This window comes from Crocodylus porosus, unplaced genomic scaffold (genome assembly GCF_001723895.1).
Source record: "Crocodylus porosus isolate Cpor-Errol unplaced genomic scaffold, CroPor_comp1, whole genome shotgun sequence".
NCBI lineage: Eukaryota > Metazoa > Chordata > Crocodylia > Crocodylidae > Crocodylus > Crocodylus porosus.
Genome location: NW_017728939.1, coordinates 6845363 through 6871005, shown reverse-complemented (window position 1 = coordinate 6871005; position 25643 = coordinate 6845363). Strand labels below are relative to the sequence as shown.

Below are 25643 nucleotides of genomic sequence, written 5' to 3'. Positions count from 1 at the left end.
CAGCAACTGGAAGAAGCTGAATCCGGCTGCCACGCTGCCCCAGCCCTGCTCTGCGCCAGGTGTGGCATGACTGGCCACATGCGCCACAGCCCAGGCTGCCCCCTGCATCTGGGCTGGGTGGGGCTGAGGGACCTGGCATGGGCCAGATACAATCCCGTGGTGGGCCGTATTTACAGCGTGGGGAAATGGAGTACAAAGAACACATCAAAGACTCCAGGCTAATAACCTCAACTGGGGTCACTTGGTGTACTAGCCTGAAGTCAACAGCTAGGGCAGGGGTGGGCAAAATGGGCAGGGGTGGGCAAAACGGCAGACCCAGCCAGTGGCCAGACCCCATTTCCCAGCAGCCCCTGGGTGGGATGAGCTAGGGAAATGCAGCCTTGGTCTGCAGGTCAGGGCACTACAGGAAACGCACCTTCACTAAGGAGCCAGAACCAAGGCTCATGCTGCTGCACCTTGCAAAGCCACGTGAACCTGGAACTTGCTGGCTCCTGCTGCCCAAGGGGCTCTGGGACAAGCGGTTGCTTTTAGGCTGAAGAGAAAGCTGCATTTCTACTGACCCAGGAACATTTTGCCACCTCCTCTTGGAAAGCCAGAGTATTCCCCTTTCTTCCCGGACTGAGTGGTTTCAGGAACACAGCACTCACCGCAGGAGCAATCACACAGTTCAAGGGGGCTGGCATTAGCAGCTTGCTTTAGGGAATGCATTAGCCCCATAGGCACTGAGAGAAGATTGTCCCTGCCTTGAGGTGAAGAGGGATGATAGGAATTCAACGCTGCATCAGATCAAGCCACCTGGATAGACTGGAAAAAGTTTTGAAAGCAACCAAATGAAATTCAGCCAGGACATGTGCAAAATCCTGCCCGTGGCACAAATACAGTCCAGGGAATCATTGGATAAGCTGCAGTACTTCAGAAAAGGACTTGAGGGTCACAGCAGACTATAATCTGAATATGAGCTAACAGTGTGGTTTTGTTGCAAAAAAAGCCAACAGCAAACTGGGTTATATTACCGGGCATGTGGCTTGCAAATCAGGGGACGTGATTCTTCTGCTCTGTTCAGCACTGGTAAAGCCTCACCTGAAGCACTGTGTCCAGTTTTGGGCCCTGCAATTCAGGAAGGATGTGGACAGATGGGGAAAAGTCCATCGGAGAGCAACAACAATGATTAGAGCAGAACTTATAAGGAAAGGCTGAACAAACTAGGGTTATTCAGTCTTCTCCTTTCCACCCTGAAGGCGGAGTTGATAACAGTCTTCACGTAACAGAAGATGGAGGTGGGCTTTTCTCTGGGGCCACAGGGGACAGGAATAGGAGCCATGGACTCAAGCTGCATCAGAGGAAATGCAGGTTGGAGATCTGGAGGAACCTTATGATGATGAGGGTGGCCAAGCACTGCAACAGGCTACTGAGAGCAGGTGTGGAATTGCCATTCCTGGAAATTTTCAAGAGCAGGTTGGGCAGATACTTGGCTGGCTTGGTTGAAGCAAGGGTAATCCTGCCTGGAGCAGAGGGCTGGACTAGATGACCTTGTGAAGCACCTTCCAGCCCCACCTTCCTATGATCCCATTGCCTGCAATGTTTAAAGCAAGTCTAAGGAAGTAACTGAACCTATGATGAATGCCAGGGTCCTGGCAGAATCGGGATGTACAGAGGATGAGACAGGATCACCTGTCGCCCAGCGCAGCACGCTCTCTGCAGTATCTGATATTTCCCAAGCAGGAGTAATACCACTTTTATTATGAGATTATTATACACATGAAAATCTTACCACTATGACTTCCCCTTTATGATTTAATCGCATTATTCTTTATACCTCTCCAAATAATTTTTCTGCAAAGTTGGTGTCGGCCACCTGCAAATACCCATAAGTCATCATGTCCCAACCCCTCAAGGTATTGCTTAGCTACGCTGGACATGTTGGCCTTTAGATCAATTAGGTTTGTTTTTATGCCAAAGCTCCTTTGGGCTCCTTTTTAGTTATTTAATTGCTGTTATTGTGCAATCAATCAGCAGTTCTGCGTACGGCATGCTCCGTCTGAAAATAATACGACAATCTCTTGCGCCCTGCAAGGTCCTAAGCAGACATTTTTTAAAGTTGCATGAATCTATAGTGAACATTTCAGCAACTCAATAATGTTTTAGAAGTGCCTCAGGCTTAAAAAAAAATACCACCAAAGTTAATGGACGCAGCAGGTGCTTGTCATCTCTTAAAATTGGGTGTCTGTATATGGATTTCTGGCCCTGTTTTCAGACATCCTGGTTGAAAATGTTGGCTTCATGGCTTAACAGGGGACTGAAGAGCTATTACCACTGGATTCAGGAAGGTTTATAATGACAAAACTGTTTTAAAGAAATTAAAAGGAAATGTTTTCTTTGCTAACACCTGAGTTCCAGCCTTGAAGCGGCGGTTGTTCCACAGGCCGTGTGTCCGTATGCCTTCATGCTGCTGGAAGTGGGAGAGGTGGTTAACCCTGTTAGTCTGAAATCAGGCAGAAGGCAGGGCAGGGGGGCACCTTGAGAGGATCTCAAATGACTGTCCCAGGACTGCTAAAAGGTAACTAAAAGGAGGCACTATTTCTAAACCAATTTGGGAGTAGGATGTGCTTCTTTGCTACCCTTCTTCTAATGAGCTGGGATAGAATCACAAAAAATGAGGTTGGAAGGGATCTCAGGAGGTCACATCTAGTCCAACCCCCTGCTCAAAGCAGGACCAGCCCCAGCTACATCATCCCAGCCAAGGCTTTGTTTAGCTGGGTCTTAAAAACCTCCAAGGATGGAGAGTCCACAACCTCTCTGGGCAACCTGTTCCACTGGTTCACCACCTGCTTCGTTAGAGTGTTTCCTAATATCCAACGTAAACCTCCCTTGCTGCAACTTGAGCCCATTGCTCCTTTTTCTGTCATCTGCCACCGCTGAGAGCAATTTGGTTCCGTCTTCTTTGCAACCCCCTGCAGTGAGTTGAAGGCTGCTATTAAATCCCTCCTCGGTCTTCTCTTCTCCAGGCTAAATAAGGCCAGTTTCCTCAGCCTCCCCTCATCAGCCATGTGTCCCAGCCCCCAAACCATTTTCGTTGCCCTCTGCTGGACTTTCTCCAATTTCTCCACATCCTTTCTGCAGTGGGAGGCCCAAAACCAGACACAGGACTCCAGATGGCCTCAGCAGTGCAGAATAGAGAGGAACAATTACTTCCCTCAATCTGCTGACAACGCTTCAGCAGTGCAGCCCAGGATGCCATCAGCTTTCTTGGCACCAAGGGCACACTGCTGGCTCATAGTTAGCTTATTGTCCACTGTCACTCCCAGGTCCCTTCCTGCAGAGCTGCTCCTTAGCCAGCTGGTCTCAAGCTTGTAGTGGTGCATGAGATTCTTTCATCCTAATGCAGAACTTTGTACTTATTCTTGTTGAACCTAATGAGATTTCTTTTGGCCCAATTCTTCAATTTGTCTAGGTCACTCTGAATCCTAGCCCTACCCTCCTGTGTATCTAGTGCTTCCCCTCAGCTTGGTGCCATCTGTAAACTTGCTGAGGGTGCACTCCACCCCATCTTCCAGATCATTAATGAAGAGACTGAACAAAACCAGTCCTAGGACCGACTCATGGGGCGCTCCACTTAATACCAGATGCATGGATTCAATTTAATTTTGCAAACATTTGTCACTGCTACAAAGATAAAATCCTTGATTATTTATGTGTTTGAAATATGGGATTTTTAACAAAACCTAAGGAAGAAAATCCCAGCCTTAACCACAAACTTTTGTTTGGGAGACCTTGGACTATTAAAGCCTGAAGTAGTTTATACTTCTAATCTATTTTGCACCATTGGTGTCATTTATTATTTGCACAAGAAGCACTAAACCAATTAGTTTTCCTCTCCACTTCTTTTCCTGAAATTTATTACCTCATTTCTATTGCATTTATGCTGCCATCAAAGAAAAAGGAATGCCCAATAAAATAAAAAAAATACCTCCCCGACAACTTGCACAGAAACACAAGCCCCTGAACATGTTTGGATTCCTATTAGGAAAAACTCACCATTTCAAAAAGGGCCACAGGTTCCCAGCGTCTCTGCGAATGTCATAACTTCTCTTCCCTTTAATTTTTATTTACGCAGTGGAAGCTGCAATTGTTAAGCAGCGTGCTTTAAAAAATCCCCCAAACCTAAGCTTTCAAAATGCTGCAGTCGGATATCCATTATGGAAAGGAGTGAAAATAAAACAAGGAAACAGTAATAGCATCTTCAAAGTGGGGGGAAACCCCCCCCCAACCTCCTCCCCATAATATTAAAGGGAAGCAGCCCGTGTCTCCTGCATGCCAAATTATGCTGTATAAGATCACTCAAGAGAAAAGTCCTCAGAATTCATATGCTTTGCAAGACGAGATAGCTGACGGCAATGACTCACGGGATAATGCTTTTGTTATTGTGAACTCGGTTTGCTGTAAGTTTTCCTTTTTTCTTGGCATGCCTGCCTTTATGTTACGGAGCTTATTAACATATTCAAAACCTATAGCTGCTGTCTTTCTGGAGTCAGTCATCTAAAAGCCTAGATCATGGCTCGCTAGTGCCTAATATTAAGTGCCTATCATATTTTGATGTACTTGGACAATAAGTAAATAATATGCAAATGCTCGGAGTCCGAACCCTTTGAATGAATGCCTGCCACAAACCGCAGTGATGACTATGCAAGACTGCGGCTCTGATTCTTCCAGTGCAAACAAGCTCCAAGAGCACGACTTGGGTTACCTTCGTAGGTGGCTTTGAAGCCGAGTAAGTTGCTGACGCTGTCTGTCTGGAAAAGAAGCCACATCTGGTGGTGCGTGCTGACAATCAGATCGGGAACCGTCGAGCCTGTCAAACTGTCAAAAGAAAATTGGACATATGTAATTTCCCTACATGGGTACTTAACTTACTGTCCATTTCAAAGACCACACACAACTTTGTTTTTGGACAGAAAATGACGGCCATCAATGTCAAAAAACCCTCTCCTAAAAATATGGAGCGGGTTTTTAGTGCTGACTCAAGTAAAATATTGATGTCAGCATCCAAGCCTAGTTTAATCAGAAACTGGATCACATCAGTTAGATCACCTCTTTCTTTTACTCCTAACTCACAGCACCCCTTGCTCTCCTGTGCCTATGCCAGGCCAGTTAACAGTAGAAATGATAACAGGGCCAAATGTTGCAGTAGCTCTTTTTTATCCTTAAAAAAGAACAACTAGAAACATGCTTATTAGAAGATATCATGGTACAAAAGTCTGGGAACTGGGAAATCTGAGTTTTATTCCCAGCTGTGACCTTGTGGGCGACCTCAGTCAGCTACTCTATCTTTTCAGGACCAAAGTCAATCTCTCAGTTTTTTTTTGTACAGCACCTAGCACAATCCTACTGCTTATCCATTTGAGCATGGTCAACCTGCTCTGCCTTCCTTAAGACTGGCAGCTTATCAAGTGCTAGATTCACTTTAAAGTAGCCTTGCTGCTACACAAAGCCCTGAATGGGATTGGCTTTGGTACCATTCAGATCCTCCTTGACAGACGTCGGCATTCCTGTTTGGCCCCATCACATCTGACGCTGGCAATGATGGATATTTTGTCACCTTGCCCTGACAGTGCAGGTCACAGTCATCCCCGAAATGCAGCTCATTTCATCTCACTTTTTCAAAAGCATCTAAAAACACTTCCTTCATCTCCTTCCCAGGGGTGCTTGTGTTGTTTTACTGCTTGGGTTTTTTTATTTTTTTTAATATTTCTGGATCCATCTCTTTCTAATTTTATTGAGGTTGGGTTGGTTTTAATTAAGGAGAAATTGTTTTTATGCTTGTTGCTCAGCAGCTAGAAACCTTTTGCAGAGGTTGAGGGCTCTTTATAAATAATAATAATAATAATAATAATTTCCTCTCTGTTGTTATTGAAAGAAGCAGGTAGGAGGTAGGAGGTAGGGGAAAAGCAAACAGAAGGAAAAGGCTGATTTTTTAAAAGGTGCATGCACGCTTTCAAATTCCCTTTGAACCAAAGCGAACGAGGGATTTGGAGGGTACTTCCCAGTGGGAACCAAGTACCACAATGCCATGGCCGGCTTTGAGAAGATTAGCCTCTCTGAAGCAGGGATGCATTTTACAGGGGTACAAAGAATGGCGGCCAACAAGCCTACACCACTAATTTCGGGTGGTAACCCCCTCCTTTCCCCCCACCTTCTCCTCATCCCCCAAAAGTCCTGCAATTAAAGTCAACTGAATCTTTTCCTTTGTCTTCAACGGATGCAAGACTGAGCTTCTAATGAAAAAAAATCAAGACAGTGCCACTTCTAAGAGACTAGCTCTCAGGGTCATCAGTGATGCTGGGCCACAGGTTTGGGCAGCACCGGAAAAGGCAGCAGAGTGCCACGACGAGGACATTCATTCACATTTATAAATGGATTTGCTTCTTCAGCCTTCGTGGCAGCTGTTCTTGTGCTTCACTAGCAAATTTTGCATCAACACTCCAAGATCAATTGAAAATTCACTCCCTGGGTACCAGAAATTGGATGCTAAAAGTTACACTCATCCTAACAGACAATAGAAACGCTATTACATGACTTGTGTGACCAATTACAGCTAAGCACCAGACACTCCAAATCTGAAGCAACACGATGTTGAGTCACTAATATTAATGACAAATGGGAAGCGATTTGAGTAATAAAACTAACACTGGGAAAAAAACAGTGTGTTCGTGGACATCCCACAAACAGAAAAAAAAAGAAGGAAAATCAGCTTAATAAATGATTACATTGTGTTGCCTTGGCTTTCATTTCCACATTCAGATGAATCAGGTGTGAAATGTTCTGTGACACTTTAATTACAAACCCTTTTGCAATAATCAGACTTCCCATTTACATACGTTGCCATTCTGGCCCAAGCAACACGGTGGGATTGTGCGCTGCTTATGGGGGCAGAGGAAAGCAGGACGAGGAGCTGGAGACCAGTTTTGAGGAAAAAGAGAGTGAGAGCAGCAGAGACAGAGAGAGAGTGCAGAAGACAAAATAAGCAGAAAGGGGAAAATCTGTAGAGTTATCCTATTTATAATACTTGGAAAACTTTTTTCCTTTGGCTATATTATAGATCTCATCGATTTCGTAGACATTAGGGCTGGAAGGGACCTTGGGAGATCATCGAGTCCAGCCCCCGACCCCACGGGCAGAAAGTCAGCTACAGAGATCTAGACCAGGGGTATCAAACTGGACTAGGCTCTGGATCTGGACCCAGCGGCAGTGGGAGGGTGAGAGGAGGTGGCACAGGAGTAAAGGCAACAATTGTTCACCCTCCTACCCCTAACACATGTCCCAAATGTCTGTACTTGGGTATTCAGTTGTGATCTTCCCCCTGCTCGCTCTGCCTCCTGAATCCCCAGCCCTTTCAGGAGCCCTGCAGACTGTATCTTTGACTGCCCTGGTCTAGCTGATCTTCTCTCTAATGCACTGGAAATGCCTGGGACTTTGGAAAACTTGGTGCAGTTTCCAGTGCTGCCACAGATTCCCCGGTGTGGACTTGAATACGTCACTTTAATTCTTTGTCTCATTTCTTCCTTTGGTAAATGGAGACAAGAGCCTCCTTTCCCACTGCAAACAAGCTTGTTGTGTAAGCCCCCCAAAGCAGTTAAAGGTTTTCACTAGCCCCTAATGGCCAAGTGTTAGCCTCACCATTTTACAGCTAGGATAAAAGGTTAACAATCAACTTTCAGCAGAGAACATCAGGTCCTATGCAGGCACCCGAGTGAGATGGCCAGTTTTTCAGTGTTTGGCCCCAAGCAAATTCCTGTGCTGGGATTTAAACCAGTCACTCAAAACAAGCACAATAAATCAGCACCTGGCTCCCAGCTCCCTGCTGTAATCGCTGTTGTACACTGCTTCTCTCTACAAAACTAAACTGAATGCTACTTGCTTGCAACACATGACACCAGATCAACTGTTTCTTCTGTAAATTGGATTTGGATTTGAGTGGATGTCATCAGTGTAGACTGGTGCCCTTCTGGCCTTTCATGGCATGGGAGGAGGAATTTAATGAAGAAGGCCAAAAGCAGGCCATCAAAAAAAGAGCAGAGACTGGGGTTAAGGGAGACCTATTCAGATAATGTCAGGACTTGCCTCCTCTCTCAGGTTTATCCCATCCTAATGGATATCTAAGAGGTCATTTTTACATGTATTGTGGGATGCAGCGCCAAGTGCTTTAATTAGTGAGCCATGCAAAATTAAAAGCCCTTGTGCATCATGCGTATCAGTGTCCCTGTGCATTCCTGCGCTGAAAAAATGGCTGTGGCGCACTGTGAACTAAAGCTCATCGAACATGTTTCCTGGCAAAGTGCCTTGCCCCCATTTTTTCAGCACGGAGACATGCGGGAACGCTGATACACATGACGCGGACGGCTGCTGGAGCACATCGATTTCCATGCTCCAGCAGACGCGGTTAATCGCGTCTGCTCCAACGTGCTGAATGTCTAGCACACGTAAAGGAGCCCAGAAATTCGGACTTATTCCCATTTTCCAGAAGGGTGGTCCAAGCCCACCATGGGGGTATTTATTCAACAATGCATGCAGTTTTAGCCTCGCAATCCACAGTTTAAAAAGTACTGCCATCCCCCAAAGACATCAAAAACCTTTCAACACTATATGTGCTTTTGCCCAAGTCGAAATTCCAAGGTCCCTTAGGAGATCTCTCTCACTGTATCTAAGTCATCTCCATGAGAATTTTACCAGGATAAAGGACTCTGGGAACTGATGCAGGAAATGTCTCTACGTTTCTCTCTGTCTCTTTTGCTCAGCAATTTGCCAAGCCCCCCATTCATTCGCACCACTCCATGAGGAACAGTCAGAGGCCGATAACAGAGCCAGGTTCAAAAAGGGACTAGATACAGTTATGGATGATAGATCTATCATTAGCCATTGAACAGAAAGCTTGGAGATCTTTCCCCTGGTACTTCTAAACCTATGATGGTGGATGCCAGGGCAGGTGCTGAATAGAGGATAGATCACTCTAGATATATTCAGTTCAGTGTCCTCCCTCTATAGGATCCACTTCTGCCATTATCCTCCCATAGCAGGCACTGGGCTAGATGGACCTGATATCCATCTGACACGGTATGGTACTTCTTATGCTTCTATTCCTTCAGCTTAAAACAAAGAAGTCCCTTCGATTACTATCTTACGCTCCCTGAAAGACTGCAAAGATAGCCTTAACATGACATAACGTACTTGCTTTTTTAGGCCAGTATTCACTGTAGTTTAAATCATCAGCATCAAACATACAACTTGCAGAGGTGGTTCGTCTGCCCTGCAGAGCTTCTCTGTGGCCGAACAACTCACCTCTGGGTCTAGCCCACAAGGCTCCTAAGCCAGTGCTCCCAGAAGCACTGTGGCTGGCACCCCAAGAGTTAACAGTCCTCCACCCCTCACCCACTACTGGATTTCCAGTTGTTGATTGCTGTTCAGCATAAAAATCGGTGGCAGGACAGCGAACAGCGTCAGAGATAACCCCCATGTGTTGGCCACACTGATAGTGGTTGAACAACAGTGGCATTAACTCCTTGGATGCTGGTACTGACACAACAGCTCTGGCAATTACAGTGAGAAGCCCCACAGGCCAGATCCAGAGATGGGTCACCTGGCCCATGAGAAGCCCAAAGATCCAGATCTAGCCCACCACCTCCTTTGAGCTCGACACTTTTGGTTAGCATGTTTGGTTACTCTGCAGGTCTGTGGCACTTTGTGAACCTAATCTCTTTTAACATGGCTGGAATGGCTTACTCCATCATATGAACCAATTGCTTTCCTTGCAAATTGAGCAGAATCCCTATAGGCACTAGGGGGGCTTTTGCATGCACAGCAAAGATCCGCGCAGCCTGGTAAAACTAGAATGTTTTACAATGTTTTTTCGACCAAGATAACTGTCGTGGCACATTACGTCTGCCATCTAAATAATATAAATACAGCAAGACAGATTCCCGATCGCCTTTGACTTTGTGTTAGTTTTTACTTGAGTGCAAAGTGGGCAGAAAACCAAATCAGAATGGTAGCAGATTACACCCACTTTGGACAAGATGCTGGGCTAAGCACAATCAAGCCCAATCAAGTTTTCAATCCCTGTGTATTCAGCATATGTGATGGCTCTCGTTTCTACACTGGAATTTGATATCACCACATTCAATTTCCTAGGTATTCTATAGTCAATCTCCTCTCCTGGAAAGTGTTCTGAAACAGAGACAGCTTGAAAGAACAGGTGGGGAAAACGGGGTAATGGGTTTTCCAGATGGAACAACAATAAAGGGTCTGGTTAAATAAAAAATATACCTTTGCCAATAATGTTCCTTTCACTCCATGGTTTAGACCATAACAGAAAACATTCGCTAACTTTTAGCCAGTGCTTCCCTGACCCTCCAGATTTCAATTACCTATGGTTAGTATCATGATGCTGAAATATTTCCCAAGTGACAAAAGAGATTTTACTTACACATAGAGCACAGTTTTCTGGTCTCCAACTTCCCCTCCATCACCCACTGTCAGCGTGTCATATCCTCGCTCCAACTCAAATTCTTCAAAGGTGAGTTTGATAACCTAGCAAAGATGCAGCATGTTAATATGAATCAAATGCTGAGGCAGCCGGTGGCTCCTCTTGTCTTGTTTCTTTATTCATGTATCTATCGAAGAGCAATTTATATGAGTATTATATCTCCTTCATGCTGCAAATGGTGGCTGCTCTCACTTTTTATAGCACTGTGGTATTTCTCCACGAGACGGATGGCGTTGTTATTGAAATCACCTTTTGGGTGTCTGTGCTGCATCTATAGATGTGAGATGCATTTATTGATATAGGCACATGTATGTTGAGTGTGCAGCATGGAGGCTGCATTTGCTGTGCTGTTTGGGCACTGTCACCCCGCTATTCCTTTTACATTTGGAGTTAGGTGATGGATTTGAATGTGCATACATGTATCATTTGTTTATTAAACACAGTACAGCCAGGCCTAAAGCAACCTGGGAACATAAGCTGGTCTGGTCTGGTAGCAGGTGTGTGGTCAGGTGGTTCCCTTCCCTGGCTCCAGTGATTACTGGCAGATGCTATCTGAGGCTCCCTGCAGACATCACTGTTCCTGTTACACTCTGGGTAGCTTAGAGTGATCATCTCAGGCTCCCTGCAGACTCAGACAGACATTATTGCATTAGTTTGTAATTGGGTTCATGGTTTCAGGCTTTGTTTCACATAAGCTTTAGATGGGGTTTCTCAGAAGTATTTACGAGATTTAGGAGTGCAGCCCCACTGAAAGCCAAAATCTGCTGCAAAGACAGTTGGTGCTTTTCCAAGTTCCATCCATTTTTTTTCCCCCAGTGAGTGCTATGTTTTGACATTACCTCACTCTCAGACTTGGGGCACTAGGTACAAACCTACTGTGCCTGAGCCTTTATCCAGCCCTGGGTAAGCTGTATTCAGCATGGACCATCCATGTACACACCACAATATTTGCCCTTTCATGTGCTGCAACTGCGTGTCTGTTTGCATGAGCGGGATTTCCCATGACACCAATGAAATCAACAGGAGAGGATGTTGCTCAGCAGTTTCTCAAAAGCTCTAGCACAAAGCAAAACCTAAGCATGCATTTGGTGTGTGAGAAAAACACAGTCACTAAAGTACTCATAACACCATAAATGAGCAAATAGGAATTTACCTTTTTAAACAAATGTCCATTAGCTTTTCTTTATTTATTCCATCTGCATGTCAGATTAGAAATAAACTAATCCAAGATAATAAGGGGATGGACCTTGCCATTCCAAATGTCTGCACAACACTTCACAAACACTGCACCAATAAATATTTTCATCCAAAATGGAAAGAGGAAGCAAGGTGTTTAGATCCTCATTGGGTCCAAATCAACATAGTTACATGGATTTCAGTGGAGTTACACCTGCTTGCACCACCAAATAATGTGGCCCGTAGTCCGCTTTCCCTAGGAAGAGGCACTAAAACTAAGTTTCACCAATTTGCACCAGTTTCATTCTGACTCCAGCCAGTATCGCATTCATGCACCAACCTGATGTGGTTTGGTTTTGCAAAGTGTAGGAGGACTGTTTAAATCAATCAATACTGGAATTTAAAATAAAATTCTATTAGACATTTTTATCCATATTGAAATGCAGAAAGAGTACCTGCTTACAAGCTATGGGTATACTATCTATATTGAGAAGCATCTCTCTAAAAGAAGGCCACTAGCAAAAAAAAAGAAAAAGACTTCAGTATATGAGGTGAAAAGTCTTGGGACAAAAGCAGAATCTAATGCTCCAACACTATGAAGGCTTAAGTATGTGCATAACTTTAAACATGCAAGTAATCCCACAGAAATCAAAAGAAACCACAGATCTCAACGGCAACTGGTTTCGGTTGCACTAGGGGCGTGCTTAAAGATCGCTTGCCTTTCAAGCCCTAGCCTCATCTCCCATCCCATCTCATGCAATATTAAGGTATAGACCTGCTTCTCACCAGCCTACTATACGATTGCAAAGCCACAGGTATTGTTTAGGGGAAGCTACAGCATGTTGAACAACTGCCGATATTTATTTTTAAGTGGACCAGATACAAAATGTTGGCTCCCGTCTAAAAACTAGGAGCATATACATAATTCAGGCTGAATGTTCTGTGCTACTGTCTTATACATATGTTTAAATCTGGAGAATAAACTAATAAAACAAGGCACTGTGTCTAAAACATCCGAAGAGGAACAGCGCATTCAGAAGCTGATGGGATCTAATATAAAGGCATAATGGTAGTTGGGAGCTGGTGTACATTAGTAATGATCAATTCCAATTGCTGGTTCTGCCACTCCATTAACACTCTTAAAATCCCTATATATTTAAAAAAATATATATAACACTGCTAATATTAGTAGCGGTGCTGAAGTTTTAACCTGTAGAAAATCTTAAACCCTGTAAAGGCAAAATAATGTAATTAATATAAAGAGCATCATGCTGCAAAATGGCACACATCATTAGTTAAACCAGTCATTCAAGTAAACTGAATTTTAAGGATTCTGACCCTAATTAAATAGCTAATTAGATTCGCGTATACTGTAGACCGTCACCTTGTTGCATAGGAACAGAAGACTGAGCGTAATATTTATTTATGTGTTTTTCCACATTATTTTTTCCTTTTCATTGAAGACTACAAATTATTTAATGAATCATTAAACAACAAGGGACCTCTTGGCACATGCGGATACACTCATGGCACAAAACCTCGTTTTAAAGTCATTTAAATGACAGGAAGCAATTAGCAATGTCAAAGAAATGGGGTTGAGTCTGTCTCATGATCTAAAAGCTTGATCTACTGCTATTTCTGATTTGACTGAAGGTTACATTTAGAGAATAAGATTACAATGCTAATAATGTCCATGGAGTATAGCACCTCAAACGAACTCATTTCCAAAGGCTTTATGGATATTAATTAAGTCCCCCAACACTGCTTTAAGGTCATTCAGTAAACCTGGCTATCCACACAATGCATTTACAAATAGGTGGTGTTTCTACATGAGGGGACAAGGACGCTGTGCAAGGACCTGCCCACAGCTGGACTGGGGAAGCAGCAGAGATGAGAATCAAAACGTGGGTGTTTCTAAGCCAAGCCACTTAATCCACAGTTTCCTTAGAGTAAAATTGTCCTAGTCAGACTATCCAAAACCAGATCCCTTCTCCCCTGGGAATCAAAGGCCAATATAGAGCCTCCTTTCTACAAGATGGCCTCAGTCCAGAAAAGCCCTTTGGACAACATTTCCCCTTAAGCTTGCAAGTGCTCTGTCCTCACCACTGCCTGCGGCTGAATCCCAGGAGTCAAAAGAAACACAGACAAATAATCTTGCCCTTATTTGAAGAGGGTGATCTCAGACATGCCAATTTTAGTTCCCCACAACGGTCATGCGCGCTTCTCAAGATTGGGTCTGGTTAGCAATGCTTCCCACTTCTGATGCAATTCCTTCACTTGACACAGGCTCCCAATGCAAAGTCTAGGCACCACGAATGGTCCTCAGAAGAGGATCTGCATAGCCCTTGTGTGGTGCGCAGGCCTTGTGGTGAGCCCATTGTACAGGAATGAATTTCAGGCTGTCAGCCAGCCTGATCTCTGCCCTTAACACTGTTTACCGAGGGCTTCTGACTGAGCGTCAGAAAGGACGATGTAGCTCAGTGGACTGGGTTTCCTACAAACATATCAGCCTTGAAAAACTCTGCTGCCCCATTTGTCCAAAGAGTGCAGCCGTTTGATGGCTGAGTATACTAGGTAGGGCTTTTATTATAATTTTCCTTTCCCCCATTATCATCCATCATCACAGTAAAAGCCAGCAGGATGTTTGGTCTAGGCAGCTTTTTAAGACAATATTGCTGGTTTGCAACATAACATGGAGTAAACAAATATCTCATCACTTAGGAGGGATGGGAGAAAAAACAAGAGCACCAGAGTGGTTTATTAGTGGGTTGTTTTTTCTCCAACACAAACACAAGCCTTTCAAGTTCTGTGGGGGGAGAGCAAAGATTTCCGTTTCATTTATTCCCCTCCGCCACCCGAGGGAAATTTATCTATATTTATATCTATCTAGCAAAGGTGAAATTATATGTATATGTATATGTATATGTATATTAAATTGAAACCTGGGCAGGGCACTTTGGGTAAAAATTCAGCTCTCTACAAAGGGCCACCCCTGGGGAAATTAAGGCTTTAAAATTGGCGTTCACATAGCACAGTGGTCTCCAACCTTTTTAAACAGGAGATCAGCTTTGGCATTTAAAAGCAGCCCAAAATCTACCGTGCATCGCTGCCACCCTCTTCCCCTCGCCCAGCAACTAAGTCTGTGGAGAGGGGGGGAGATCAAGGCAGAGGGAGAAAAAATTATTTGGGGGTGCGCCTCCCCAGCCGGTAAGTCCCACCCAGCTGGGGCCCCACTCAACTTACCCCTGCTCCTGCCACTGCGGCACTGTCGCTCGCTGTGGGAGTTTGATTTAGCCCCCTCCCTTCCCTTCCCCTCCCCCATGAACTGACCTGCTGGGCTGGGATGCGGGTGCATGCACACAGGCACTCAGCCCCTGATCCCAGCCTCAGATTGACTCCAAGAGGCTCCGAGACCTACCGCAAGAGGCTTTGAGATCTACCAGTGGATCGAGATCCACTGGTTGGTGGACATAGCCCAATGGGCCAGGTGCTGGGTCTCTGCACAGGGGTGAGTTTTGCCTATACTTGCAATTTCGGCTAGAAAGTGTTTTTTGCTCTGCTTTTAGAAGAGAAAAATAAAATCAGGAAAAACGCAGCAGCTCAACACTCTTTTCCCCACTACCAAAGGACACTTGAAGCTTAAAAACATATGACCAGATCATAGGCTGGTATAAACTGATAAAAGATTATGGGGTGCAATGGAACAATATGGAGTTGTATCACCTGAGGATGCTTTGGGGCTCTGAAAGTCCCATGAAACATGCCAAACAGGTCACTTTCAAATGAGCTGTCAATTTAGATCAACCGTTTTCTCGCCGAGAAGCCTCACCCTGATTTCAATGGGTTTCATGGAATCAAACACGAGTAGTGCCGGAAGGGACCTTGGAAGGTCATCTGGTCCAACACCCTGCTCTAGGCAGGATCACCCCCGTCTAAAATGAGCTTTGACAGGTGCTTGTCCAACCTACTCTGAAAAACTTCCAAGCATGGCAATTCTACAGCCTCTGTAGGAAATCACCCTCATTTTACAGATGGGAAACGTGAATCAAGGAGGTGAAAGGCCTAATTTAGAAATGTATTTAAACACATGCCTAGATTTAAGCTTAAGAAGAAGCCCGTTGACTTCTTATGTGTTGGGGGCTCCTTTCTGAATCGAAGCTTAAATGTCTTTCCAAAGACTCCAAAAAATATCAGTGACAAAGGTCAGAGTCCTACACAGGTCCTAGTAGCTCCCAGTCCTATACAAGCACCTGCCTATTAGGGGTGTGTGAAGCAGGCCATATTCAATTCAGATTCAGATCTGGTCACAATCTGAGACAGTGATTTGATTTGTAGATTCGGATCACTGTCCCCGATTTGATTCGGCCAAATCTGAATCTGAAGATTTGATGCTGATTTGGAGAATCAGTGATTCGGATATAGACACAGCTCTAAATGTTTTGTCTACATACCTCGAGGTACTGGTGCGGCTTGTGAATGCTGTGATGTGGGGGCACATGGGACATCCCACAGGAGCGGGGGGTGGGGGGCATGCTCAGCAGCAAAGCTGGAAGTGGACCAGAAGTACTTCCAGGTCTGCCAGGGAATGCACATCCCCAGCTCGGCGACTGGCCACAGGAGGACCCCAGGTGACCCCGCAGATCCAGGAGGCACCAGTTGCCAAGCCAGGAGGGTGCGGGTCCTCAGCACATTCCCCGGGGGACCTGGAAGTGGCCTGGAAGTGCTTCTGGTCTACTTCTGGGTCTACTTCCAAGCAAGCTGGCCTGTGCTCCTGGGGGCCACTCCATCCACCCCACCACTGCAGCATTCATGAGCCACCTGCTACCTAGCGGTACATAGAAAACACATTTAAAGCTGTCTATGTCCAAATCGCCAAATCTTTCCGAGTCTCTCAGAATTGATTTGGAGAGATTTAGGAGTCCTCTGATTCGATTCAAATTTGGAGATTTGGCCACCCAATTGGCCGAATCTCCACCAAACTGAATCAGAGACCAAAGCTTTGCACAGCCCTATTGCCTATACTGTCGACAGGTGAGCTAAACCAACCCAGCTAGCAAACTACATAGGGTCAAGGAACAGTTCATTCCCAGGAATCTACATGTAGGATTGGGCCCTTGCTATGAGCACATCTTTCTTCTGATAAACATTTAATTTTGCTGTGGCACGCAGGGGTTTGGGGCTGGCAGCACAGGTTTTAAGCAGGCAGAGGAGGGCCCTTCGGTGCGCTCTGACTTTCTGCACTCTTGACAGATTCCTTAAATAGCAGCGAAAGCTAAATGCAATCGATTTGTTTTCATTGTTTCCTCTCTTCCCAAGGAGTGCCAAAAGCCAGCCCACTCCTTGCGTGGACCCTGGGGACCATGCAGAGCACTCTCTGCCATTTAAACAGGGCAAAGACATCAGTCTTTGGTTTTGAACTACATCTCAAATTAACGCGAACAAGCTAAACAGTTTGCAAGTGACAAGCAGACACAGCAGCTGCTTTTTCAAACCCATTAGAGTATTTTTTCTCAACCCTGGGCTGCAAAAGGCAGAGAGGTTCCCCCCCGCTGAAGACATGCTTCTGGAATAAAGTGTTCAACCCTCTGAAACGCTCACGGAAACCTTTCATAAACTGATGCTCATAATTAACGGCTTGTCACTTAAGAAGAAAGAAGTCACAATCTGTTTTGTATGGGCTGAATCCTCAGCTGTCATAAGCCAAGGTAGCTCTATTGACTTCAATGGGGCTTAAACCCAGCAAGCCTGTGGATCTTAAACAGGTTTCAATTTCTTCTGCCATGTATTTTCTGTGGGAAGTCACTAGGTGATGGAAACAACAGAGCTCCACGGACTTATGCCAGCTGAGGAGTTGGCCCTATGGATTCTTAAAAGAGGAGAAGCCCAAGTGGAGAAAGAGCAGGAGTCAAGCTAGAGCGGACAGGGAGTCTTAGAAATGTGGGATGGGTCACTGCCTAACAGGTTTAAGCAGCATGGGGGAAACCTGCTCGGCCATACTGCTGGCTAAAGAGCAAAAAAAATCATTTCCTGGCTCTTCAGGCTGAACGTGTGATTGGCACAAAAGCAAACAAGAAGGGTCGAAGGTTAGAGTCTGCATATTCAAACACTAAGGAGAAGTGACACGAGGCAGTTCTCTCGTTTGGGGTCGCTGAAGCGGTGGACGTGGTCCTGTACTGCAGAAGGCATCTCACGACATGGGAATTACCGTCCTGCTCCTTTGTGGATGGTGCCAGAAAATCCAAGTCAAAGGCAGCTGCTGGGAGTGAAACACCTCTAAAACCCACCCAACTCACTTAGGTGCTCAAGCATGGATTTAGTTGAGCATTTTTATGTGCCCAAGCTTGAAAACAAAACTCACTGACTCCCTGCAAATGCCTTATTCAAACTCCAAAACACAAGGAATGGTTTTACTCACCAGAACTCTACACCTATTTCTTAAATAAAAAAAGATACATAATGGGGGGGGGGCAGGATTAAAAAGGAGGAATCAGATAGATTCTCCTCCCTTTCACTGCCATTTCTATTAGGGCCGTAAAGGATTAGGCTCAGGGTAACGTTAGCAATGTATTCCCTGAGAAAACATGGCTTATAGAATTGGCTTTGGGGAATTAAACACTACTGGCTCCTGGTAGAAACTTTTCAACTGCACTCCTGGACTGGGATACCGCCTGAACACTGATCTGACGTAACCAGCTTTAGCAGCATTCAGTGCGGTTACTAAAAAGAGGGGTTTGGAAGCAAGAGGAGAGTAACACATGCTTACTGCCCGATTTTTCACAGGGACTGAGCACCTGTGTCTACCATTAATGTTAGATGGAGTTAAAGATGCTGATACTTCTGAAACCCTGGCTTGTTCAGTGCATCCCTTTTTGCAGTGGTTAGAGATGCAGGGATATCAGGAACCTGAAAGGGAGTTATTTGACATATCAGGTAGGGATTTTTAGAGGTCACAGAGAAGCCCCAGCTAAAATGAAACCAGACTGGCTGTATCAAATCAGGTGCTGCACTTGCTGCACAAACCAAGGACCTGCACAGGAACCTGGGCCTGTAGGTTTGTCTTCTAACAGCAGATTCAGCTCAGCAAAACAACTGCAAGGTGAAGCTGCTGAAACCAGTAAGGCTCCCAGATCACAGGCAATGGAGCAGAGCTCCCTACTCTAATTTCCATCCCATCCCCTCTGTCACTCATCCATGCACTGCGTATCGCTGCTGTGGGGACAAACAGTGGGCAGGATTTCCTGGTGACAGATAGCTCCTCGCTGATAAGGTCCTTAGCTCTCTTGGTCAATGAGGACAGTTCACTTCACTTCACCTCTATTCCTATTCCACTCGGGATCTTCACAGCTTCCCTCCCTTGGTTGAAAGAAAACCCATTTTCTTCTGATACCAACTTTATTCTAGACTCACTCCCCTCATATGTCTCCCTTCCCTGCCAGTCCTGTCAACATGCCCATCTGGGACTAAGAGGAGGTAGAAAGATGCACAGTAGTACTTGGGTCTAATTGAGTACCTAAGCAATAGTCTGTAGGCTTACTTGTTCTAGCCCTGCAGAGGATAGTTACCCTTGGATGGGTTTCCTTCCACACATCCCCATTAACACTCAGTGGAAGAATCCAGCTCCAAGGTCAGAGCCTTAACATGGCCAAACAACCTACAACAGAAATCAGTGGAGCTATCCCAATTTCTGCCAGCTGTGGATCTGGCTCTGTGTCTCCACTCTGCACAGGTTACGTTATAGAGACATCAAGATCTGGATGAGGGCTTTCCATGTCATAATGTCGGTTACAGTTTCACTAGATGCACCATCAGGGATGGCTCTTGTTATCCAGAGCCAACTCTGCACAGCTACATTAGCCTGATGAGGAAGGACCTGTGCCTCTGAGAGGAAGGAACAATGACTTAAGTCTGCACAGGAAAAAAAAGAGCAATTCACCTCCTTGAATTTGGGACATAACACCCTTCTATAGAGCCAGGCCAAGACACCCAACTCTATGAAATGTATGATTAGTGGGACCCCTCCAGTCATGGAAGATGCCCTGAAAACAGTCATGCAATTAAAGATTCACAGAAACAGCACTCTTGAAAGTTATCAGGACTGATGGTAGAGGTGATCTCTTTTAGTGGACCAACTAGTTTTTTGCAAAAAAAGTCTTTAAAACAAAAGATTTTGCAGAAATCTAGTTGGTCTACTAAAAGAGATCACCTCTACCACAAGCCCTGATTCCTTTTGCCTCTAGACCCCTATGGCTACATCCTGGATACCTGGCTGTTTAATGTCATGCTTTTTCAGGGACATTTTCTTCCTAAAGGCCTGAGCCAAACCCTCCTGCAGTCACTGGAATATCTGGTGGGAGTCAGTAAGCTTTACAGCCGGCCCCACGCCCCTGGTGTCAGTGTGTTAGGGCTAAGCAGCGTAGGTGAGCATGCTCGAGACCGCCCACCGGGCCATGCTGTTGGGAATTTCAATAGCAGAATTTGTTAGTGTTTCAACTAGACTGGAAAAAAGCCACAGAGAAAAGATGCTGGGAAATTAACATCTTGATGAAGTGCTTTCTTTGGATCAGTTGCAGAAGGCACAGAGCCAACATGCAAGCTTGTCTAGGGGCAACAGCCAAGAAATAATTGACTGAATAAGTGTAAGAGACTAATGGCTTGAAATGCAAACTTTTTCATGAACTAACAGAAGTCATATTAGGGGGGGAAAAAATCATTGAACCTATCTTCCTACAACTGCAGGATATTCCTCCCATTCAAATAATGCATTCGATACCTCAGTGAGTTGTACTGATGGCAAGCACCTGCTTGTGTTCCAGCCATACCAGAGTATTTTCACCACGAAAATGCAGGGATGGAGTTAGCCTATGGATGGAGTTAGGGATGGAGTTGCTTTTTGTACAGATGGACACCTTGGGGCTTGGCAGTGCCATCTGGGAAGACGCACTTGAGTAGCTAGCAGGTGACTGTTTCTTGCCTTGGCATCAGAGCTGGGAGTCAAGCTTTGGTTCTGCCCATTCCTATCTTTGATTAAAAAACATGTTCACCTTCTCTGAGCAACTCCTTTCTTTCGGTTTAACCCTTGTCCCCTCTCTGCTTTTCTGGTTCTTCACCGTGCCTATTGGACTGGTACCTTCCACTGATGCTCTGCTGAAATTAGATGAAAAGGCTAAGGGAGACTGCCGCAATCACTTAGTCTGATCAAGAAGACCATCTCGATCTGTGTCACAGCTGTACAACATCCTTGGTTCCTTCAGCAACACGCAAGCTATAAGACATCTGAAAACACCATGTCCCTTCACTGCCATGCCAGGTGTACTCCACTTGGATGTACATAGTTTATTTGGCAACATGGCTAGGCTGCCCTGCTTAGGAGCATTTGGAAATGTCGGTAATATTCATATGCTTAGAGCCATCTCCTTCCATTTCACTAAATGCTAATAAAGCCAAAGGCTTGGGAATTAGACACACACCACCTGTGATACATCTCCAATTAGTAAAAAGCTATTGTTGAGTGGTTTAGCCCAGCACCATCATCACCACCTTCCCCCAAAATGCAGTTATGAACCAGGGCGGATTCTTATCATGTGTAACATTTAAAAGCAATCTTGAAATCTTGTTTTCTTGTACGCAAACAAGTGGACAATTAAACAAGCAAATTCTGCCATGCAGGCAAGGCCAGGGGAAGGGAAAATGCAAATGAAATGTTGCCACAAGAGGGGATGAGAAAATCCCAAGCTCTGTTACTCAGAACATCTCAGAACTGCCAGCGTTGGGGGTGCAAAGCCTTGAAGATGAATGGAAATGAAGGAGAGGGAGTCCCTGTCCTCCATCCACCTCCCCCTTTGGAAACCCAGCCCATGGCCAATGGCTTTTGCCCTGTGTCAGACATCTTGGGAAGGCTGGGAAGGTCTCCAAACCATGTTTCTAGACCACTCTTTGTGGATGGAAAAGGGGCTGCAATTTGGGTTGCAAGACAGAGTGATGGGAAACAATGAGCACTGCTATCACCACTTGGAGATGCTAGTCAGCTGCTTTCCCATGGGCCAGCACCACTGAGACAGGGCACTCTGCACCCTCAGGGCTCACTGGTTTGGAGACCACAGGTTTAAGACCCTTCCTCCCCACAGACACATGAAGAAGAAGAGAGCAGAGAACACACTTTTTCCTTGCTCCAAACCCAACTAGACCAGGGTGCGGGGGGAGGAGGGAGTGGGGTCTGGCTGGTATATGGCACAAGATGGCATATCATCAGCCAACAGCAAATCTTTGCTGTCTTGATTTTCTTCCACCCTGTGGGGTATAAACTCTGGTTGCTTGGGACCTGCTATCAGTCAAGAGAAAATGAAAATCAGCATTCCTGGCACGGCCCCCCCCACCGTGCCTTAACTGCAAGCCAGTTTTAATGAAATGCTTTGCTAAGCTGTTTGGCATGTCAGAGCCATTCACATCAAGATATCAAAAGGTTCTGATTAAAAATAATTACATTCACTTTTAATTGCACCCTTTAAAGAAACATATTCTAAACAGGGAGGAAGGTGATGTGTCATGGCCTCCGTAAGCAGCTGAGATGCATTTAGTCAGAAGACATGGCAGCAACAAAAACTAAGACAGCTTTTAGAAGAAAGCAAGCGAGCGCAGGAAAGGAAGAAGAGGAGCAGGTGCTTCAACAAGGAGCGAGGGTAAAGACAATGACATGGAGATGCATCTGTGAGACCTACCTTGGCTGGATTAAGGGCTGTGATCACCCATACACAGTAGGCATTGTTATCATACTGTACAGGGTAGTTGGGAGAAGTTATCACTCCGCTGGGGCCACGGAGGTATGTATCGCACATCCTGGCTGTGAAGAAGAAAATAAGACAGAGCATGTTTGGGAGGTTCGTTTGTCCAAGCATGTCCATTTGGCCCTTTCTTAGGGAAGGTAGCAGCGCTTGCATAAAATTTGCTGCAGAGCGGGGGAGTGGGGTGTCCTTTGCAGTACAAAAGAAACAGGACTTTGCTGTGATGAATAAAATGGGAGTATTTATGGAGCCTGATGGGCCCTCGGGTTAGTTTAACAGAGCTTGTGCTGCCTACGGTTACTGCGTAAAAACCTCCTTAAGTCTGGTGCATGGACAGCTTTGCAGGCTACCTTGAGCACTTCAGCTAGGACATATCATTTCTTTCCAATCTGCCAGGCAGACCCTGTTCTCTTTTCTCTATACACCTAATCAAAAGTTGGCCAGCAAATATTTAATGAGGAGAGGCTGAATTAAGTTTGATGTCTCCAAAGACTGGGAAAAACAGATATGGAGATGGCAGCTCTGCTCCATACTTAAAGCATCTTAAGTCAAGCAGAGGAGTCCTTTTGTCACAGGTGTCCTCCAGTTCCCTCTCCCTTGGCAAATGTGCAGTAAAGAGCCTTGCCTGCAGGTATCTTTGAGACAAGTACCAAGTGAGACAAGGACCCGGGCCACAGTTTCTGATCTGAAGTAGCCTTTTTGGAACTTTTCCAACGGAGCGGGTGGGTGTGCATGCACACGTGTGCGTATGTGTCACACGCTCACATGTGCCATCAGATCCAAAGGTCTACTATGGGTCCATCACTCACCAGAACACATAAGGCTGGACAGAGCTGATGATGAAGGGCTCTGTCACACGAGATGAGCAACACAATTCAACAGCTGCTTTTTCACATAGCTCTCCCCAGTCTATCCGCCTAACAACCAACTCTGAGCCCACTTCAATGTGAACGGTGGTTTTGGGAGGGGGGGGTGCTTTTCAATGGGAAGGCAGGACAATAGGAAGTACAGCGAGAGAAGTGACCAAATTTGCCCCCTTTCCTCAACCCTCCCCACTTCATTTGACCTGTTTTCACTTAAAGACGACACACACAGAGGAACTGTCTTCTTTCAAACTGAAACTTCGCCCCTCTGCCCTCGTTTCCCTCCCTCCCAAGTCCATGCATTTACATGGCAATCCTGCATCAGTTAATGATGGAGACAAAATCAATCTCTATTGCCAGGCGAGATGCCCAGACAGGCCTTTCAAGTTTTTATTTCACCCCCTAAACTCCATAAAAGTTAGACCTGCTGATGTGAAAGCTGCATCTTCAAAAAAACCCAAACAAACAACGGGTACATTTTCTACCTGCTTTTTTCTACATTTCTCTTCTGCTTGAGGCTGTTTCTTTTTAACTGGATAGCACCAAGGAGTGGGCTAGAAGCCCGAGGCAGGACCATCAGGGGAGGTTGTGCTGAAATAGTGGTGCTGAGGACCAGTTTTCTACGTGTACCTACCCAGCTGAACGCATCCAGAACAGGAAAGGTATCACTGGAAGGGTGCATCACTCAGATAGCAAAGTAATTAGTTATGCAAACCAGCAGAAGCCTCTCTAGTGACTTGACTGGACCATGGTCCAGGTTCAGAGCACCTGGCCATGCTTCCTCTAGCTGCTGCTTACCCATAAAAATTGGCAAAGAACGGTAAATGTCCCAGTGGCTCAACCAAGAAGCCCTTGACCAGGACCCAAGAAGATATGCCTGTGGGACTCAGAAGGCCTCCAGTGCCACAGCATCTGAATGCCTACGTATCTTTGATGAGCTGATCCTCGCCACAAATAAAGGACAAAAATGTCCCATTAGCCTCATTTAGCAAATGGGGAATTGCAGCACCGATAGGCTAAACACAACTTGCTGCAGGTCACAAATAAAATCAGTGGCAGAGCAGAAAATTGGACCAAGGGGTCCAAATAACCTCTCACTACAGAGAAGTGAGTTATGCATGGCTCCTATGGACAACTGGACACTTGAATGTCTAAGGAATTTGTCATTTAAACAAGGGAAGTGTGAAAACCGCAAGAGGGATAAAAATGATTTAAAACAGGAATAAAAGGCAATTGGGGGGGGGGGGGATTTTGTCCAAAAAAGAACCACTTCCCATCCCCCACTGAGGTTGGATTGAAAAAAAAAATCAAGTTGATTCACAGAGTAGTAATAACGCTGGCAAATCCTTTCTTATCTCAAACGAAAGGACACTATAAATTTCCTTTATAGTGTCACATATTTATGCCAAATATCCTCTTACACTGATTCAATTTATTCTACACTTGTTTCAAAGAATTAGATGGGATTCTAACGCCTTGCAAAACTCTGCAGAGGAAATTAAAGGGGGAAAAAAGAACTGAAGAAAAAACAATTTATGACTTTAAGGGCTTTAGAGGGATTTAATTAAAAATATTACAAGTTGTTCATTATTAGCATGACAAATATCATGATTATACATGCCAATTTAGGAGGAACCAAAAACAGCCAAGGGCAGAATGGGCATCAATATTGGCTAGTCTCAGTTCACATATGCACACTACTGGGTTGAAGGACATCCAAATTACGTCATTTCTGGCCTACTTCCGCTGGGCCACCCGTGGAAACCACAAAAAGTAAGGTTGTGAACTTCTGGTTAATGAGAAAATCCTGTGCAAAGTACTCTGCTTTCTGTATATCCTTTCACAGCATCTGATGAAGTGAGCTTTAGCCCATGAAATCTTGTGCTAGATATATCTGCTCTGGTTTGTCTATTGGGGAAAATCTACGTTGCCTTCAGACTATGTCTGTCAAACTACACTTGTTGGCACGCAGAGGTCCAGGTGGCAATAGCATTAAAAGAGAGAGAATGAGCTTTCCAGAAGTGCATATTTCTTATGGTTCTTGTGCTTTTGGGGTACCTAACCTGAGCTATCACCCAAATCAAGGGGCTTGATATTCAGAAAACACTGGATGCCCCAAGTCCTTTAAAAGGAAGGCCATCTTTAGGGATCTCAACATTTCATAGATTTCATAGACATTAGGGCTGGAAGGGACCGCGGGAAATCATCGAGTCCAGCCCCCTGCCCAAAGGGCAGGAAGTCAGCTGGGGTCATAGGATCCCAGCAAGATAAGCATCCAATTTACTCTTG

At 45.2% G+C, this 25643-nt stretch overlaps 1 protein-coding gene across 4 annotated transcripts in view; it reads right to left on the bottom strand.

Moving 5' to 3' along the window:
- The window catches only part of CSMD2 (CUB and Sushi multiple domains 2), a 640139-nt gene that overhangs the window by 251511 nt on the left and 362985 nt on the right, over positions 1–25643 (bottom strand). For 3 of the 4 annotated variants that reach the window (XM_019547773.1, XM_019547774.1, XM_019547776.1), the window contains 3 exons: positions 22429–22550; positions 10478–10581; positions 4745–4857 (listed from right to left, as the gene is read on the bottom strand). The exons of the other annotated variant lie outside the window; for it this stretch is intronic. In XM_019547773.1, the coding sequence (XP_019403318.1) occupies positions 4745–4857; positions 10478–10581; positions 22429–22550 (339 nt within the window). The remainder of the gene's footprint in view (positions 1–4744; positions 4858–10477; positions 10582–22428; positions 22551–25643) is intronic. 4 annotated transcript variants of the gene reach the window in all.